Source organism: Phaseolus vulgaris, chromosome 6, assembly GCF_000499845.2.
Source record: "Phaseolus vulgaris cultivar G19833 chromosome 6, P. vulgaris v2.0, whole genome shotgun sequence".
Lineage (NCBI taxonomy): Eukaryota > Viridiplantae > Streptophyta > Magnoliopsida > Fabales > Fabaceae > Phaseolus > Phaseolus vulgaris.
Genome location: NC_023754.2, coordinates 25,471,623 through 25,491,685, shown reverse-complemented (window position 1 = coordinate 25,491,685; position 20,063 = coordinate 25,471,623). Strand labels below are relative to the sequence as shown.

Below are 20,063 nucleotides of genomic sequence, written 5' to 3'. Positions count from 1 at the left end.
TTACATTTAATTTGATTTGGTTAAGATTTTAAATTTTTATTTTAAAATTAGTTTAAAAATGAAACTTGAATTGATTTTTTTTAAAATTTTATAAAGTGAGAATTAAATCAATTTTAATTTTTTTATAGATAAAATCATGCATATGTATACTCACCGAAGTCTACTTGAAGGATAAGTAAAATATTTTTCTCATTAATTTATCAATTATATAAATTTTAAATACTCATAAATTTGAATGCGTGAATACTTACATTATATAGTCAAATTATCTATAAAAGTTTTATTTCATCTAAAATTATTTATATTTAAATCTGTATCCTTTATGGGGTTCAGATAGGAAATTTTAAAAGAGTAATTATGTTTTTAAAGAATTTGAAATACTTTATGATAAAGTATGTTGTTGGGTAGTTCTATAATTTATTAGAGTAATTGGATGGTTTAAAAAAAAAATTCTATCTATTTTTTTATATTTTGATATTCTAGTTTTTCTTGGATTTGATTGAAGTATCATTAAGACTGAAACATTGCTGGAATGATTACTTTGATTAGAGTTTTTTTATTTTTTTTTGGTTTTAATAGAAGTTATTTTGCAATTTAAGTTGTTATAGTTATAGTTATTGTAAATATTCCTTAATATTAGTTAGAGTTTTCTCAACTAATGTGGTAGATATTTTTTTTATATGTAAATTAAATCATTTTATCGATGTCTACAATGATTTCTTCGTTATCAGCATATTATTTTTTATTAATAGTTTGCTATGATTTATTTTACTAATTTTAATTGAATTACTAATGTCAGTTTCAATAACTGATCTTTACCAAAAAAAATTAGGTATTCACTTTTACCTTTTTTTCCCTTCTCTCCATTGCTTTATTCATTCTAAACTATTCGAATCCAAAATCTTTACTTTTACGTTGTTCTTACTATTTTACACAGTTGTTATAAAATCAGAGAATAAATTAGTAAAAAGAGCAAAGTTTTAGAAAAAAAGTAAAAAATGAACAAGTCTCCTAGGAAGTCCTAACAGCAGCCAATGAAAAGAGTGTTTGAGTTGACTTGGCAAGCAGCCTCTCCTAGAAGAGAAGGCACTGACTCAGCCAAAATGGTGCTGATGGAGGGAGCTTCTGCATGTGCTAATGAATGAGTGAGCTTTCTTACAGAGTTGAGGATAAGGTTCAGGATTGCCAAAGTACGGTTACAGCTAATACTCACTTACAACCTCTCCAAATCAAGATGCAGATGCAGCTTTTTAAAAACAGATAACAAAAATGAAAACGAAAAAGAAAGAGAGTTTTGTTAATTGATGAAAATGTTACCATGGAACTTCCCCAATCCCACTTCATATGTCCCCTTTTGGTCTTTCATTTAATCACCTTACATTCATCATTTCCACGTAATTAATTCCATTCTTGATTATATATCATCATCTTCTTTTTGGAACCAAACAATAATACACGCTTATAGGTGTACATAAATGTGGTCACATAGATTTGCTGCTTTTGTTGCCTTTTTCTGCCACCCCATGTTTAAAAAAAATAATAATGTACTCTTCTGTGTTTCTGGACTCGGATTTTCAAGGCTTCTTCCTTTGTACCGGTTGGTATTTAACATGGGTTAATTACATTTACCATTTGTTGGTTTTTCCTTTTTGAAAACTTCTAGTTCCTTTTGGGGGATATTGAAACAAAAGCAAGCTAGATTCCTGATGTTATTCCCTCACACCTTTCTGCCTTCTGATTCCCAAGACGAGAAAAAAGTCCATTTTATCTCATTAGAAGCCACAACACCATTAGGTGGAGAAGTCTCACTTATCTATGTCTGTATATACTGAAAAAGGTAATTTTGGCATCACTGCTCATTACTCAATCTTCTTACACTCCTTTGTGTATTTAACAAACACCTCATCCATCTAGGGGTGGCACTATGGCAGACCTAACAACAATGGCAGATCTAGGTGTTTTTCTGAATCAAAGTTGGGGTGTTGGTGGAGGAGCAATGGAGGACAAAGATTTGGATGAAGATGTGTGGAGTGTAGAGTACCAGAAAGATGATTCTGCCCAAAAAACCACAAGGGCATGCAAGGAATCTTGTGGTTCTTCTTCTGCATGGCGCTTACCTGCTGCCACAAGAAAGATTGCAAGGGCTAATTCCAATACCCCACCTTCTTCTGATGCTCCATTGTTGAAAGGTTCCTCAGAACCTATGGATGTCCCTGACTGGTCTAAAATTTATGGGAAGAGTTGCACGAAGGGGTCAAGGGATGCTGGTGCATGCAACAAGGGTGGTGATGATGAGGATGATGACATGGTGCCTCCACATGAATGGATTGCAAGGAAGCTTGCAAGGAGCCAGATTTCATCTTTCTCTGTGTGTGAAGGGATGGGGAGGACTCTCAAAGGAAGAGATCTTAGCAAGGTGAGGAATGCTATTTTGGCAAAAACTGGCTTCATAGAGTAGTGCTTAGTCTTCAACCATGTCATGTGTCATCATATAAGCTTCAAATTTTGGTGTCATTAGTAGCTCTACCATAATCAAATGGTCTATTATTGTTAGATTCAGTTATCATGCACTTGTTTTTTTTATTATATAGTTTATTTTGGTATGGAATAGGGTGCCACTTCTTCTAGAGGAGGTTGCATTTGTTTCTTGTTCTAAGTTTTCTGGGAAAAGAAGGATTTATAGGGAAAGCAAAAGAATGAGTGGAAGTGAGCAGTGGCAGCCTCTGAAATTTTTGAGGGGATTTCTGATAGATTTTTGGTTTTAGGCTAATATGAGGTGCACCTTACTAATGGAAGAGTTGTTACTTCTCATTGTTTATTGTTTCATTCCAGGGTTTTATAATTATATGTTTTTAGACTGAAATATTATAATGTAATCGTCTTTTCCAACTAAAAATTATAAAACAAATAGTATGGAATTCAGGAATCACAAAATGGACATCTAAAAGATTGAAATAAGCAGCATTTCTCAAAATCACAGATTGCATTACAAATTTCTGTTATTTTAATTCTTTCAACCAATACACTAATGAGTTTTAAATTTCTAAGATGGCAATAGTTTTCGAACAAATTTAAAAGTTGAAACAAGAATAGATATTTCAAGCAAACATGGCTTATTTTTGTCATACATATCTAAATTACCTTTCGATATGATAAAAAAAATACCTGTATTAAATTATACCACTTTCTGATTAGAATGGTTTAAATTGAAATTTGATCTCGATAACTTATATACTTTGTTATTAATATGTATATTGTCAAACTTTTTAGAACTAAAGTTCCAAATTGGTGGATTTTCTGATTTGGCACTCCACTAACCTATATATTAGAACTTTGGTAGACCACTTTTTCTGTTCAAAAGTTTAATTTTTCCAATTATATCATTTTATTAAGAATTTAGAATAAATTAATTGAGAAAAATGTGTGAAATTCTCTTAGTAGTTATATACTTCTTTTCAAGTTTCTGTTATTATTCTCTTTTTAAATTATTGTATTTTATTCTATTTAGTATTTTTTTTATTACTCATTGATAGATTATTTTTCCTCTTTTATTTTAGCTGTAAATTAATATTTTGTTACAATTTTTTTACCTAAAAAACTGTTTTTGATCTACACAAATCCTTAGGAAACCAATATTTACACTAAAGTTCTGTTCCAAATATAATCTCCTCATCCTTTTGTTCTTGATTTTTTAAAACAATATTTACATTCAAATACATTGCTCCGGGTGTCTGGATTCATATTCAACAAAGCCTAGGTTTTATACATACATATTTGCTTTCTCAATGCAGAATAAGTTTTACTATAATATGGAATTACTAATTTATATTTTATAAAATAATTATATTCTATAATACTTATTCTTCATTGGAAAAAGATAAATGATAAATGCTTGTATTGCTTTTTAGAATGTCCTATCTTATATTCTTTATTTTGGTGTAAAGAAAGTATAAGTCCAACTAAAAGAACACAAAATCACTAAAAGAAAAAAAAATACTATAAAGCTACCAAGAATAAAACTTTCTGGAGATATGCTTCCATGGGAATATGAGTGTTATGAATTTGAAATAAGAGTTTTCACGTTTTTGACTTAAGTTGGTAAAAATATAAATAAAATTTTTAAGTTTACCTATACTTTGCTTCACGAAGAAAAACACACTCTTATTCGTTAGAATAGACTTTAAATGACTTTGATATCATATTACAAAGTGGACTTTAAGCCTAACTCAATCTCATAAAACTGATTCATGACGTGAGGTTTGCACCCACTTATATACAATGAAGTATTTTCATCTCGATGTGGAATCTTCAACAGTAATTCTTTGATTTTCTTTTAAGAAATAGTTAATTTTGAAAATTTTAGTGTGTTTAAATTATTTTTTAAATTAAATTTTGTTATTATTTTGATAAATAGTTATTTAAAAAATGTAATTTTTCATCATCAAACCTAAATAAATTAGAAAGGCAAAATTAGTACTAATTCATTTTTTTATTTTATTTTATCTTTTATAAAAAAATTGCATTCATATTTTTAAAAGAAATTGTCTCATGGGACAAAACTATTTTTTAATGGGGACAAAATAAAAACTATAATATTTATTTATGTAAAAAAGTTTGTGGAAACCATGTGGATCCGCCACTGATTATTAATAACTTTAAAAACATAAAACACTTTTCATTTTCATGATCGTAACCAAAAATAAATAATTTATTTATAAAATATAATTAATAAATCAATTATTTTGTATATCTTCTTCAAAATAATCACCAAATCTCTTACTTCACTAAACAATTTTCTCCCGACTTAATTTCTGTCTCCATTTATGTTAGAAAATTTCATGTCATTAGTCATTCGAGACAAGAACAAAAATGAAATCTTTGTTTTCTGTTTGATTTAATTTTTCAAAAATTAATGGCCAGTTTATTTAAACTTAAAAAAAATAAAAATTTAAAATAATCGATTCTTAAAAAAAAAAACAGAAGTTGGTAATAACTATTAAATATGCCCTTCTGTGTACTTTTAAAACAATTTTTCTCGTCAGATTATTTTAGAGTAGTTTAACTTTCATATCAGTTTACTTTAATAGGTATTATAGTAGCTTATTAAAAAATAAGTCATTTTTAGTTTTTTAAATCCTAACAAAACATTTTTAAAAAAATATTAACAGTTTTCTAAAACATCTCTTAAATAAATATTTTGAGAAAAACGTATAAACAACTAATTGGTTACAATTTTATTATAAATATAAAAATCTCTTTAATAAATATTATAAAGAGAAAACAATAATTGAGTTCACTCCGTGGATGTTTTCTTTACCCATGTTTCTCTCCCATTGCAGAAGGTATGAATATAAATTTTCTTTAGTAAAAAAATATTTCATTATAATATAAATATCGTATTAGTTATATTTCTGTTGTCAAGGTGTTGCACTAAAATATGTACGTAGACAGAAAAGAAATGTAGACGAGAAGATGAATAATTAGTTTTCTTTAATATTTTAAATGTTAGATTTTTTTTTCATCTTGTTTGGTATTTTTATTTTACTAATCGCGAACGTAAGAAGGAGGTGTTGAATTTGTGTTACTGTAATAATTTATTTTAAACTAGACAACTTTATTAATGTTTTAATTATTTCTAGAAATTGAGAAATGGATAATATATTTGGTTGAGAAGAAGTTGATGATTATTTACTTTTGTAAGCACATTAGCTATTGTTATGAGCTTTGAACAAAGTGGCATATGGTGTTTCTTGAGTGTGAGATTCTTATGGAAATGCTTGAATCACACAACTTGAGTTACATGTCAAACTTAAATAAGCATACATGATTGAGCCTACATGGTCTTAATTGTTGTAGCATTCTATATAGGTTATTCAAAATCAGCAAGGTCACCACCCTAGCTTTCAACTATCTCAACCCCTTTTTCAAAAAGCCAAGTTATATCTAGATCTTCATTTTCCACTTAAAAAAAAAACCTCTTCTGAAAATTCATAGGAGTTTGCATTAAGACATTCTATATTAGAATTAAAACATTTATATTTCAATGAAGCGTTAGTGTTAGTGTATGTGTCTTTTGTTAGTTAAAATTAAAATCAATGAATCTTATGTTGCCTCTTCAAGCTATCTATGTTAGAGCAAGCACAAACAAAGGGTCTTGCAAGAAACGGAAGAAATGTTTGAACAGTTATATGTTCTCAAAGAAAACACCAAGTTTCTATATTCTCAAGCTGCTGTCTATTAAAGGAAAAAAATGTATTCACTTTAATAGGAGAGCCTCAGCTGATGGACACAGGGACAATGCAAAACAAAACTGCTTTAGTCCTTCTGTGACATAACATAACCTTCTAGTATTCAGAGGAATTTTGTTTTTTTGGTACTATTTTGATACCTTTTACAATGCTTGGTGGGAATAATTTCATGATTTCCTGCTGGCTTGAAAATTTTAAGATATAGCTAAACCTTGAAGGTTCTGCTCTTCATCCCTGCGTATCTTCCTTAATTTAATACTTCTTGAATAAACACTTTTTAAGTTATTATTTGGGTATTTCTCCAATAGATTTCATGAATCTCAATCATTTCTTCTACATGTCATTTCTTCTACATGTATGCGATTGTTGACTGTGAAAGAAAGATCAATTGGATTGCGCTGACTAGACATCTTGTTTTAGTGAATGAACTTATTTATTGTATTATGTCATTTCTATAATTTTTATTTAAAATAATTTTGTGTTTATAATAAAATTGTAACAAATATAATGAAAACTTAATAAGTTATCCAGAGTAGGTTGGAGATTAACTACCGAATTACATTAAATTCTGTATTGTTTATTTTTTTAAAAAAATTTATAATTATGTATATTGTTTCCGTGATTTCATTTAGTCAATCTTTAATACAGCAGAGTTTGCGGTATCACCATTTTTCCGTGTTTAGCTTTACATATTCATGTTCCCATTTCCTATATATTTCACACAATCAGTTCAAGATGGAACCTTAGGCTAATAATCTCTTCTTAACATGAGTGAAGACCGACATAAAGAATCTTCAAGGCACATGTTATCTCAGTAAAAGAAAAAAAAAATTAAATGACCTACGCGTTGGAGATCTCACCTTTAATCTAAATAAATAAAAATATTTATATAAATAAATAGAAACCAAATTTATGTTCACTTTCTAATACTAAGTGCTAAACTTTATTTTTTAATCACATTAAATTTTTTAGTTATAGTATTAATATAATCTATTCATGGCTAGAAACATTAGAGACGTATAAAATGAGAATGTTCGTTTTAATACAATTTATGTTATATTCAAAATACTATCATCACAAATTAAACCTCTAACTAATTGACAAAGGAAATTTTAATTATTTAAAAATATTATAAAACTCCCAGTCACTTTTATCCAATGACGTGTATATAAGAAGCCAAAATCTTTTTTCATAATCTAATCATTATTGCTAACAACTAAACTACTTACCCTAGAACTGGACAAGTTATATTAAAATAGAATAATAAGAAAAGAAAATAGGAAATATTTGGTTTCACTAAAGATTTTAATTTTAATTTTAATTATAAAATATATTTCATTTTCATTTTATTTCTTCTTTTTAAAATAGAATAAAAGATAACATGAAAACTAGATGTAGAACCCATCTCTATTTGAGAGAGAGGGCTTATAGGGGAGTAGCCCACAGTAGAGCGTGCTTTGGGAAAAGGAAAAGTATGTTCTCTATCACCCCTTTTGTACCAGACTATAGCCTCATACTCTTAAATTGACAAATATTCCATATATTTTAAAAATTATTTATATAATTTTATTACTTTAATTTAATAACTATTTAGGAGGATAAAATCAATTAATTTAATATTTTTACCTTATTATTAGATCACCTAACACTTTATTCATATTTTTTCTTAATAAATATATCAATATTTTAACATTATAAATATTTAGAAATTTATCATTTTTTAAATATTTAAAATAAAACTTTACAACTACATTACTTGGTTCAGAAAATATTTTTTTTTAAAAAATGTTTTTATACACAATCAATGTTCAGAATTACACAATTGTAAAATTTTAAAATAGAAAACAAAGAAAAAATATATTTGTTCACAGTACAAAGAGCCTTACATTAGATTGTGTAAGGTTTAAGTCAATAAATTTTCAAATTGAATTATGTATTCAATAATTTGATATATGTATTCAGTAAAAATATGTTTTAAGATCTAAATTCACTTTTTTTAAAAGCTCATATTAACCCCCAAAAAAAAACAATTTAAAATAACCATTGACTAGCCTTATTTTCTACTGTTACAAGCTTTTTTAAGTGGACCTGTTGATCTTGTAGACTTTTTTAGTTTGGATTCAGCAGAGTTAGGATGGAGCAAGTGAGTTGACTCATTTCTTCAACTATAAGAAACATGTCAAAGAAAAACATTATAATATAGAGATGTCTAAAAAAATTATTCTATGAACTTATTAAAATTTGTTTGTGATATATTTGCAAAATAATTATTATAAAAGTAAAAAATATGAATTGATGTCAAATAACTTTTTTGATAAAAGAGAATGGAGTTTCAAAGTACCATCATAAAAATATTATAAACATGATTAATTAAACTATATTATAGTCTCATTAAATGTGCAAGTCTTGTTCTTCTTCCTAGAGTCAAACAAGTGAATTTAAAGAGAAATAATGTGTTAGAAAATGTAATGCTAGTATTTTTCTTTTTATTGAAATTTTGCGTTTTCCATGTGAAGCTAAAATATTGATTACATAAAGAAAGAAAGTGAGTTATAAATTGATGTATTTTGGACCACCAAATTACAATAATTTGAATTAAGGAAGGTTGTGATAGAGAAATATTTCCAAAAATGTGTATTACCTGGAAAGTGCTTTAATAATAATAATAAAAGGATGACGAAGCTCGGATCTTGTCACCTAGACACCTACTATAATACTAGATTGTCAAAAAAGAGATGAAGCTTTAAATAGAAGCAAACTAAACGTGAAAGATAGATTTATCTTGGTCACGTTAATTAAGTCCCTACCACCCAAAAAAGAAAAGAGAAAAATCAAAACCAATTCCAGCTACCTTACCATTTTCATTTCTTTCTCATCCCACTGCAACAAATTCATCATCACACATCATACTTCTCAGACATCTTCAAAAAACTTCCATAAGAAGGACTATGATCGAACCATGGTTGCTTCCTACACCAAATTAGAAGATCCCGAGACATCTGCAAAACAAAAACCTCAACTACTGGTATTCACTTTTTGTTTGTTTACCTCCTCAACTAAAATACTCATCACCATACACACAAAAGATAAAACATAGCCACACTTCTTAAGGTGTTTTTTGTATTGTTATTTAACTAAAATTAGAATTTCACCTCGTATTGACCTTAATATACCAATAGTTAGATATCATTTGAGATGAAAATTCAATTTTAATTGGAGAAGAATACTGGAAAGAAAGTAATATAGTTAGTGAAAAAACCTTCAATAGGATGCATGCCGATTGCTTCAAGCGATGCTCAAAGTTACATGTGATATTGGCACGGCTCAATCAAACAAAGAGAGCTTTAGAATCATAAAGCACTGCCTTCTGATTGAACCGTACCAATATCTCAGGCCCTTAATTGTATGTTTAAGACACCAATATCGTAGAGTCATCAAGTTCCTGCGCTTTCTGTCTGTCTGAAGAAACAAAACAACCTTAAACTCGTTAATGAAACATGTAACTAAGTTACAAGGAAAACATACACCCCAGATGGTAACTTAACTCCGACATGCATATGCATCAATCAGAAGAAACAACGCAGATAAAGAAGAAGGAAAAAAGCATAACAAGTAGTGATTAACGTGAGTGGGGGGTATGAAGAAAAGAAAATAGAAAGCGATGAAGAAGGAGGCATATTGTTTCGTAGGAGTAAGTGTGTTGTCCTGTGAGATTCTTAAAATTTAATGGATGAGACAGGAGGGACCAAGGCAGAGACACAAATGCAGAGCCTTAAATATAGTGGCATTAAATTTGCCAACAACCCAACAACGAATGGGAAGAGGGCACATTAAATTGTGAGGAAATGGAAGCAATTGGATAAAGGCATATTTTGAATTAGTAATATTTAACACAAGCAAGCAAGCAGAGAAGGTGCAGTTAGACAAGATGTCGAGTTTAGCTTCAAGGTTTCATATTTATGAACTCACAGGATAGATAGTTGGGTCTGCTGCCAATCACATGCATTTGAAATTCAAATACCTTTTAGCAAAAAGAAAGTGTGTGTGGTTGGTGTGTTGTGCTGTGCATAGAGTAGTGGTTTGGTTGTCTTGTGTTGTGTTAGGGATTTTGCATTGAACCAACTTAAATTGGAAGAAAATTGTGTTTGTCACAGCCTTTATATGTGCAAAGCCTGCATTCATGAATATCTATCAAACAGGTCACCACTTTCTTCCACATTCAAAGGCAGAGATACCTGTAAGTGGAGTTGGTTAAAAAAGACACAGTCTTTCGGCGTAAATCCATAAAAAGGAAGCTCGCATGAAAGTATATACATCATTCACGCAGCATTTCCTTTACTTGTTTTTTTTCTTCTTTTTCAAATCCATTTTATCTTCTTATTTTGTGCCTTCTTTCTCCAGAATTTAAAATGAAAATTGCCCAAAACTTGTCCACTGGCGTTATTTAAGGAAAACAGTTGATGTATTCTAAAAGTGTAGACATGTAAACATCTTGACAAATAGAAACAAATTACACAAAAGAAAAATCGCATAACGATGTTGATACATCATTACCCTTTACTTAATGCCACTAACATGTTGTAAAGGATTTCATAATACGGTTGTTCCTTGTCTAGTTTCTCGGATACATACAGCAGCAAGTTATTATTATGATTTGATCTAGACCTTACTATTTCAACCTGGTATAGTGGTATTTGGCCCGGAAATTCATTGGCACCTTGTGGTGGCCGTTTTACAACATCATAATGAAAAAGCACAAAGAATTATCTTTTACAAAATCATATGCTTGAGGCCTTTTAGAAAACAATAACTTTTGTATTTGATTCCTTATAAGTTTAGAATTTAGTTAAGTTTATGGGAGAAAATGAGGATGGTTGATTGGAAAAAGAAAAAGAAATGAAGATGGAAGTGAAAAGAATTAGTTGAAGGGGGGGTTGTTAAACATTAGTGATTTGATATAATTGTGGACCCACAAAGTTTCACATAAATTCCCTTAGGTGGTAGAACAACGGCAGACATAGTGTTAATTAGTTCCCATGCATGCCTGGGACCTCACCTGTCACAAGTTGCCTGTAGTCTCTCCGCGAGCAATGCCCATAAATGAGGGCCAGATTGGTACTCACAACACAACCCATTTCATTCATCTTTCACAAACCAATCATCCAATTATCTTTTATCTTAATTTCATCACAAACAAATCTCTGCATCTCGTTAACAATTCTATTTTCGTCGCCATACTTATTGCTTCCCACATTCTGTAAAACCTTTTACTTTAAAAACGTGTGTGCCTCAATTCTACTTTTTTTTTTCTCAATTCACGCTTTCTTTCTTTCTTTCATTCAGTCATAACCACCATTTATTAACCTTGTTTTCGCCAAATTTCATTGTAAATTATGATCATAGTAAAAACAATCGATGTTTGTTTGTTAAGATTACATTAAGCTTGGAAGAGGGAGGATGAAATCATTGTACCATAATCTATTATAGCAAAACACTGCAAAACCCAATTATAAAGTAGAATCATCATCTCAAAACTTTTACCCTCTCAACATTATTATATATTCTTTCTGGATATCATAATTCTATAACAATATAATGAGATTGAATGGCAATTTTTTTTCACTAAATTTTATGTTAATCTTTGAATGTTATTAGCTGTTAAATCCAATTCTTGCAAAATAAATGTGATCTTTGAATTTTTTGGACTTTGTAATAGTTTAGGATAAATTGTTTATGTTATAAAAGCTATCTCAATAAAATCTCAAAAAGTTCATGTAATTATTACCAGTTATTTATATGTATTCATTATATAATTTTTTTTATTGTTCTTAGTTTATCCTACAGGTTTGTGGAATATACTGGTTATTTTACCATTGTCCGGTCATCTGAATAATATATTAAAAATAAACTTAGGTAGAATTTTGAGCATGAAATAAATTAAAGTCCTAAGATTTTAAATTGGTTCTCTGTAATAAATACATATAAATTAAATAATTAATTTAATATTTAAGAGCAGGTGTATTACATCGTTATTTTTAATATATCCAACATAAAATATCTTCATTTAATTTATTGGCCACATAATCACATTGTAAATAAAGTAATTCAATTAACAAAATGTAAATATGTATAATTTTGAAATTCATATGGTAAAATTCACAAACTGAAAACTTAGCGGTAAAATTTACAAAATCAAAAGTTCAAGATAAATTTTATGAAATCCAAACAAAAATTATAAAAATTGGAAAGGTACAAAATTTCAGTGGTAAAATGTGTAATTTGCTGGAAGTAAAACATCACATTATCCATGTCAATACACTGTAAATAATTTGAAAGTCAGTTGATGAAATGGTAAAAAAAAAATATAATTTTTTAAATTTAAATAGTAAAATTGGTGAAATTTAAAGTTGTGGTAAAACTTCCAACAATTTAAAATTATAATAGTAAAATGTGAAATTAAAGCATGTTTAAAAAGTGAAAAAAAATGTTAATTTCAATTTAGTTCCTGTATATACCCACTAAAATGCAATTTAATCCTTAAAGTTTTCTTTATTACATTCAATTTATTCCACGCAAAATATACACGAAGATAATAAAGAAATTATGATAAAAGGAAGGGAAGAAGATGATGGAGGATCAAGAAAAAATAAAAAATAAAAGAGGGATAATAAAGAAGAAAGTTGAAAAAAAATGGATATTGTTAAGAAAAATAACATTAAAAGAACAATTAAAAGGATATTCATTCTTTTATGAATCACTTGTGTCTTTTTATATGGGTAAAATATATTTTAGGCCAACAACTATCACTAAATTTTATTTTTAATACAATAAAAAATGACGGTCTTCATACAATATGTATATCTTGTTGACAATGTGTTTCTAAAAGGCACTAAATTGTTTTGGCTTTGAAAATAATATATTTATTTAAATAAGAAAAATGTTTACATCCAAAGTTTACATTACTAAAATGTACTCTTCGATACATTTATAGATTAAAAAATTACAGGACAAAGGAAGTCCCCTATGAATTAATTTTTTTTTATGATTTGTGAACTTCATGCAACTTTGCAAATTTCATTAAAAAGCTTAGTATGCTCTTATTGCCTCATCAATGTTCATTGAATCTTCATTTTGCTTTTACGAGTATGCAATTACATAGTGACAATAAAGTAGTTAATCTTTAGTTATAGCTTAGAATAAAATCAAGAAAATCTTAAAGGGTGATTTTACCAAGTTTTTAGTCAAATCAATTCCATTTGAAGTTAACTTTTCCTTTACAATAATACAACCTTGTTTAGACTTAGTATGCAATATCAACTACAACAAGTATTTTTAAAAACTTTAATGAAGTGTATGCCATGATTAATTATGGGGAAGTAAATAGAAAATAACTCGCTGATCAAAAAATAAATAAATAAATAAAAAAAAATAACTCTCCTAAGTTTGATCACAAACTTCTATTAGCTTTGTTGGTTTTTTTTACTTGTGATAGTTAATCATTTGGTGCAAAATTTGATGGTACATTTGGTACAATACACCTAACATTTGCATTAAATGCATATTTGCACCAATCAATTCAATATGCTTCAACATTAGTTTGTTTTATTTCTCTCATTTTACCTTCCTATGCAAATACATAAGTTGTCTTGGTTGCTCACATCACAAAGTTTCTTGTCGAACTTCCACATCTTAATTTTTTCTTGAAATTATTATACAAATATTAAATATAAAATTAAATTTCATAATGGGGATAAGTTTATTCTATATATTCATAATACCCTAACCAAAACATAAATGAATTAAGCTTCTAATTAATTAATAAAAACATATGTCTTTGAAAAATAATAAATATAATGTGCCAAAAGTTTGTCTTGTCACTCATTTGGATTTTATTTTGTTCCAAAAAGCTGTTATAATTATATTTATCAATAAAAAAAATGGAATGTCTAACTCTTACCAACTTCTCTAGCATGTATTTTGTGCCAATGACCTTTGATTTCTTTACACTTAATACAACATGTTCCATTGTAGCATCCTTAAACATTCCTAGTAAACTAAAGTACATTCCTAGCTTGAACTTAAAACTTTATCTTGTTCCATTTGATTTGTATTTCTTTACTCTTTTTTTGTAATAGACCATCTTCTTATCCTCACTATAACGATCCAATTTTGTTGACGTATAGTTATATTCAATATCTTCTTTTACAAGGTCATCAAAACTTATACTATGCTAGCATTATTTTCATTCCACCAAAACTTAAACTTAAGCTCACTATATCGATATCCAACATCCTTCACGAGCTTCATTATTCAAATAAAAATAATTTTATCACTATCATAATCCTTCACTTCATTAATGTTTTCATCTCATATATAAAATAAGATTCTCCTAAAACCATAACAAATAAATAAATGATTTATTATCTATTATTATAATAATTATTATTATTATTCGTAAACTTTAACGCATAATTAAAATCAAGAGACAATGCAATAAATGGTTAGATCACATTAATCTCTGCTAAAAAAAGATACTTTTGCCTTTCATTAGACCCGTTCTACTTTATATGCTACTAACTCCAATCAACATAGTCCTTATAACTATTTTTAATAACACATGAAAACAGCACACGACACTTATAACTAAGTACCCCAAAAAAAATTGAATTTTATCTCGATCCAAACCAATATTCTCTTTTGCGCTTCTCAACAACACGGTATTTTTCTTCAATTTCTCATTTCCTCCAACTTTATATGCTACTAACTCCAATCAACATAGTCCTTATAACTATTTTTAATAACACATGAAAACAGCACACGACACTTATAACTAAGTACCCCAAAAAAAATTGAATTTTATCTCGATCCAAACCAATATTCTCTTTTGCGCTTCTCAACAACACGGTATTTTTCTTCAATTTCTCATTTCCTCCAACTTCGTGATACAAACTTTTACGTCCCTTTTTTTTTAAATTTTAGCACACAAATTTATTAAATATTTTTATTATTTTAATAAATATTTAAGATATCTTTTGACACTCAAGATAACAGTGAATATATCTAGGTCATAAGTATTATATTATAGTTAAAAAATAATTATTTTTACTTTTGAAACTCTTATTTATGAAGATATTTTCGTGTTAGATGGAGATCTTTTCGTGTTAGATGGATTATCCCATATCTATTTAAATATAATACTCTCTTAATCTTATTTAGAGAGTGATCAGTTATTTTAATTATATTTTTATTATGGATTTATCTCAGAAGGTGAGTCATTTCTTAATGGATATCACGTTACTTTGTTTCAACTGAATGACTCGTATGCTGGAATGCTAAATGTCTTTCGGTATTCGAGACTACAATCTAGTTTTATACATAACTGCTATATAATTATAAGATAAAATAAAATGCTCAAAAATAAAATTAATATTTAAATAATAAAGGAATCCCTTATTCTCTCGTGTATCACCATTTTCTAGTTTATTTAAGTATATACAAATTATACTTTATCTAGTTTTAATTTGTTTAGTGCATATAAACTAATACTTTTTAATTTAGTGGGATCTATCTTAAACATGACGGAAGTCTTTGAAAAAAAAATGTAATTTGCGGTAAAATTCAGAAGGTATTTTTATATTTAGAAATATTTTTTAAATTGTATAATCTATAATATAATTTTAAAATATTTTTTAAATTGTATAATCTAGAATATAATTTTAAAATATTTTTTAAATTTGAAATATTTTTTAAATTATATAATCTAAAATATAATTTTAAAATATATTTTAATTTTTAATTTGAAGTACTTGTCTCAATCACCAACATTCATAACTACAAGTAAATACTATTATTTGAAAATGAAAAATAGCTTACTACACTCTTCACCATATTTTAAAAAAAAATATTGTTGGAATTAAAAAAAAAATTACAACTAAGATGTGAAGGTGCACTAAGAAATTGGCCTGGCATAAAAAGATAGCCCACAGCACATTCCCATTTTCACGACTGTGACTAGCCTAAATAATGGTATCTTTTAAACTTGTCCTATGTGAAATTGTTTTGTTACTACTAGTCATGTTATTGTTTATTGTTATTCTTGTTTACTTTTGTTACTATTCCTTCTTTTTTTAATTTTTTTTCTATTATATCTGGTTATTGGATATATCTATAATTTAGTACTCTCATTTTCTAATTATTTTTTTTGGAGAAAACTTTTTTCATCTCTCTAACTCATTTATCACTTGAATCAACTTTCAAACTATTTTTTAAAATATTATATTCAAATTTTAATAATAATATCATTATTATTCGCTATTTATTTATTTTTGTCAAGATTTAAACAAATGAAAAATTAAAGGGAAGTTGTTGATAACAAAAACACGAGTAACTAAATAAGTATTTCACAACGTAGTTTATTGATTTACTACATTTGTGGAATTAAAATTATTTTTAAATGAACTAATTTCATTTAAATAAATATTTTAGAGTACAATTTTTTTTAGAAAATAGAGTGCGGCTTATTTGAACATAGACAAATTAATTTTACAATATTTATACTTTAGATCTGCATTTTTTTTAATTTATATTTTCAAAGACTAGTTTTCAGATTATTTTGTTTGTAGATCACAATTTTTTTTTGGAAAAAAATGGATATCTATAAATATCCATAGATATAAAAAAAAATGCAAATAATTTGTAAATAAAAATGGAACAAGTAACAAAGTGGATAATGAAATGATTTTTTTAAATAGAAAAGGTGAGCATGGAAGATGTTAGATCAGTTCAATGATCTCACAAGGATAACAGTCTATTATTAATCAAATTAGATATTGTTATTCCTATTTATTAACTTCATTAACAAATATGCTAATGCTAACACAGTTTACTCCATGAAGTTAGGAATATTGTTTTTATTTATAACCATATTTATTTAATTTTATATTTATTGTTTATTTCCTTTTTTTAAAATAGATCTTGCTATTTTTATTAATTTAAGTTTGTTATAAACTGGAATTAAATATACCATAATTAAATAAATTTATTTTATTTATTTTTTTAATCACTGGGCAAGTGGTTAGTATGATATAAAAAAGTACTCTATAAAACTTAATAAATCAATTACAATAAAAAATCATAAAAATTTAACAATTCAATTTATTGGTTTAGTTAAAATTTATAAGTTTCTTAATTTTGCAAGTCATTAATCTAATTGTTTAAATTATAAATATCATATTAGTTATAATTAATATAATTATATGTTTCTTATCAATTAAAAAAATGTATCTCAGTAAAAAAACCCTCTTGTACAGATATTGCCTAAATTATTAGTTATATAATAACTGAGTTACGAAATCAAAATAACTTTTAACATATTTTTAAATTTAAATATTTTATATGCATTGATATAATATTTAAGTATACAATGAATTGATTTAATCCGATGTATATTAGTTATATTAATCTTAATTACTGTAACTTTATGAATTAAAAAAACAAATAACTAATTTCGACTACTTTTTTATGGTTTTCATATGGGTCCCTTGCTAGCTTCCTCTTAGCCTAAAATATATATTGTGTTCAACCATTAATAATGGAAATTGAATTTTGAAACTGTTTGCTGGTATATATATAATATAAAAACTAACATAAAACGAAAAAGATAATGCAAATTGGTTACGTGTCAATGTGCCATTTTGGAAGAAGGCAGCGAAGTTTACTTGTGAAAGAGACAATTGGAGGCGTATGCAGAAAGTATAAGTAGACTTTCCGTGTTGGACTCGAACAGAACATAACAAGCAACACAAAACCCTAATTTCATCTTCATCTTCTTCATCTCATTTCCACCCAGACAGAGACATACCCTCTTCCATTTCTTAGGTTTCGCATTTTCCTTTTCTTTTCTTCATTTCGACTTTATACTCCCGTTTTCGTTTCGGTTTCGGTGGTGGCCCAATTTTTTCTGTTTCGCTGTTTCAAATCTGCAGATACCAATTACTCTCCCCATTTCATCATGGCCAAAACCTCCTTCAAGCGTCAACATCCCTTGGGTACTTTTTTTTCGATTTCTTCAATTTCTTATAATCATTGGAATCCAAACACTTTTTTATTGGCCACGCCTTTTGTATTGTCAAAATTAAAAATTGAAGAATGAAACCCCTTGTTCATTCGACTTTACTAACATTTTGATGTTTTTACGCGTCAGAAAGAAGGCAGGCCGAAGCTTCTCGCATTAGAGAGAAATATCCCGATAGAATACCTGTAAGATTGTACTCAATGTTGATGCTCTGTTTATGTTTTATTCTTGCTGCGCTTTTTTTAATATGGCTATTATGTGCAGGTGATTGTGGAGAAAGCTGAAAGAACTGACTTTCCTGACATTGATAAGAAGAAGTAAATGATTTTCTAATACCCTCTTGATTAATAATCTTGTTATATTTATTTGTGGAGGGGGGCATATTGATACTTTAATGTTCATATAAAATAGTGGTACTGGATGGTGATCAAGATTTATTTATTTTGTATGCTTAAATATATGAAGCATGTTTGCTACGATGTTTTTGTCCGCCACCCCTAACTTCATGATCGAATGGTATTTGTAAAAGATTAACGAGCGATGCCAGAATGTACAAATGCAGTTCTTATTGGGAATCCGAAGTGAGTGTATTTGGCCAAGCCATAGGTTGTTGGTCACGATGGAGTGTTCTGATTCGCCTGTCATTGCAGCGATGGACTCTATTACTTGATCTTATTAAGGTTTAGTTTGAAGAACAATTAATAGAAGAAGTCGCTGTTTACGGATGTCTGGTAATTTGAGTTTTGAATGGGGCATTCTGCATATGCATGTGCAGAATGGCTATGACTAATGCCTTTGTTTTTTTTTTTCAAATTTCACAATCTCTTATTTGACGTTGAAATTACCTACGAGATACTAGTTCGATGGTTTTTTGTTTATTTTGAATATTGAAGCGTGTATGTAAACTAGAGAAGTTTGAAAGTTGGAGGACCAGACATAGTTTTTTTTTCAATATTCCTGCTACAAAGGATTAGACATATTAACCTTGTTGTGATGATGCAGATACCTTGTCCCTGCTGATTTGACTGTTGGCCAGTTTGTTTACGTTGTCCGCAAAAGGATTAAGCTCAGTGCAGAGAAGGCTATTTTTGTTTTCATCAATAACACGCTACCTTCAACTGGTGAGTATCATCCCAAATGATGTTTTTACCTTTTTTGCAATGATTATGTTCTAAATCCTTGTTCTTGCAGCTGCTCTGATGTCTTCTATTTATGAGGAAAATAAGGATCAAGATGGCTTTCTTTACATGACTTACAGTGGAGAGAACACCTTCGGATCCCACAAGGCATAATAATGCCTGTTAAGTTCTGTAAATAGCTCCCACAAGATGATGTTTCTCTGCACTCAATTATCAGTGCACGGCCTTTTTTAGTATTGTTATCCGACACTTTGATTAAGCTTTTTATCTTTAAATTATTATTTGATTACCACCCACCAATTGTCAATGCATGTCCTTTTGGAGAATTCTGTTACTCGAACATCTACTTTATGTTATCACTTTCCTACTCCAAATCGTCAGTGGATGAATTTAGATTTGGTTACCAAGCATTTGAATTGTGTTGCTGAGTTTCAGTAACGCTGATATAGTTTTTTATAGTAGGTTTTGGGTGAAAACTCTATAGAAGAGCACTATTGATACAAAGTTTTTGAGTAGGAAAGTGATGCACAAACACTCCGCACCAACTAGGGTGATAAAACGGACTAGTCTAATCCAATAGGCCATTAACTTGCCAAAAGTAAG

General features: G+C 28.2%; 2 protein-coding genes and 1 long non-coding RNA gene across 4 annotated transcripts; 2 read left to right on the top strand and 1 right to left on the bottom strand.

Moving 5' to 3' along the window:
- Window positions 1-1,634: 1,634 nt before the first annotated feature.
- LOC137833157 (protein S40-1-like) lies at window positions 1,635-2,811 on the top strand. The gene has a single exon (XM_068641518.1). It carries the CDS (start codon window positions 1,925-1,927, stop codon window positions 2,456-2,458), a length of 534 nt encoding a protein of 177 aa, XP_068497619.1. The 5' UTR covers window positions 1,635-1,924; the 3' UTR covers window positions 2,459-2,811.
- A 6,056-nt stretch (window positions 2,812-8,867) lies between these two features.
- On the bottom strand, window positions 8,868-9,995 carry LOC137833156 (uncharacterized). The gene is made up of 2 exons (XR_011084691.1): window positions 9,508-9,995; window positions 8,868-9,247 (listed from the first exon to the last, which is right to left on the bottom strand). It is a non-coding gene; the product is annotated as an uncharacterized lncRNA (long non-coding RNA).
- A 7,990-nt stretch (window positions 9,996-17,985) lies between these two features.
- Window positions 17,986-19,794, top strand: LOC137832227 (autophagy-related protein 8C-like). 2 transcript variants are annotated; one of them, XM_068640275.1, is made up of 6 exons: window positions 17,986-18,125; window positions 18,233-18,295; window positions 18,451-18,506; window positions 18,586-18,638; window positions 19,324-19,442; window positions 19,513-19,794. In XM_068640275.1, the coding sequence occupies exons 2-6, from the start codon at window positions 18,259-18,261 to the stop codon at window positions 19,611-19,613; spliced, it is 366 nt and encodes a 121-aa protein (XP_068496376.1). In that variant the 5' UTR covers window positions 17,986-18,125; window positions 18,233-18,258; the 3' UTR covers window positions 19,614-19,794. The 2 variants fall into 2 exon arrangements, with proteins under 2 accessions (XP_068496376.1, XP_068496377.1); XM_068640276.1 differs by having other exon boundaries at window positions 18,070-18,295.
- Window positions 19,795-20,063: the final 269 nt, after the last annotated feature.

Excerpts from the sequence above, each read along its gene's own strand:
- LOC137833157 (XM_068641518.1), top strand. The coding sequence starts at position 1,925 with ATGGCAGACCTAACAACAATGGCAGATCTAGGTGTTTTTCTGAATCAA.
- LOC137832227 (XM_068640275.1), top strand. The coding sequence starts at position 18,259 with ATGGCCAAAACCTCCTTCAAGCGTCAACATCCCTTGG. Across the intron at positions 18,296-18,450 it reads CAAGCGTCAACATCCCTTGG|AAAGAAGGCAGGCCGAAGCT; the intron begins GTACTTTTTTTT and ends TTTACGCGTCAG. Across the intron at positions 19,443-19,512 it reads TAACACGCTACCTTCAACTG|CTGCTCTGATGTCTTCTATT; the intron begins GTGAGTATCATC and ends TTGTTCTTGCAG.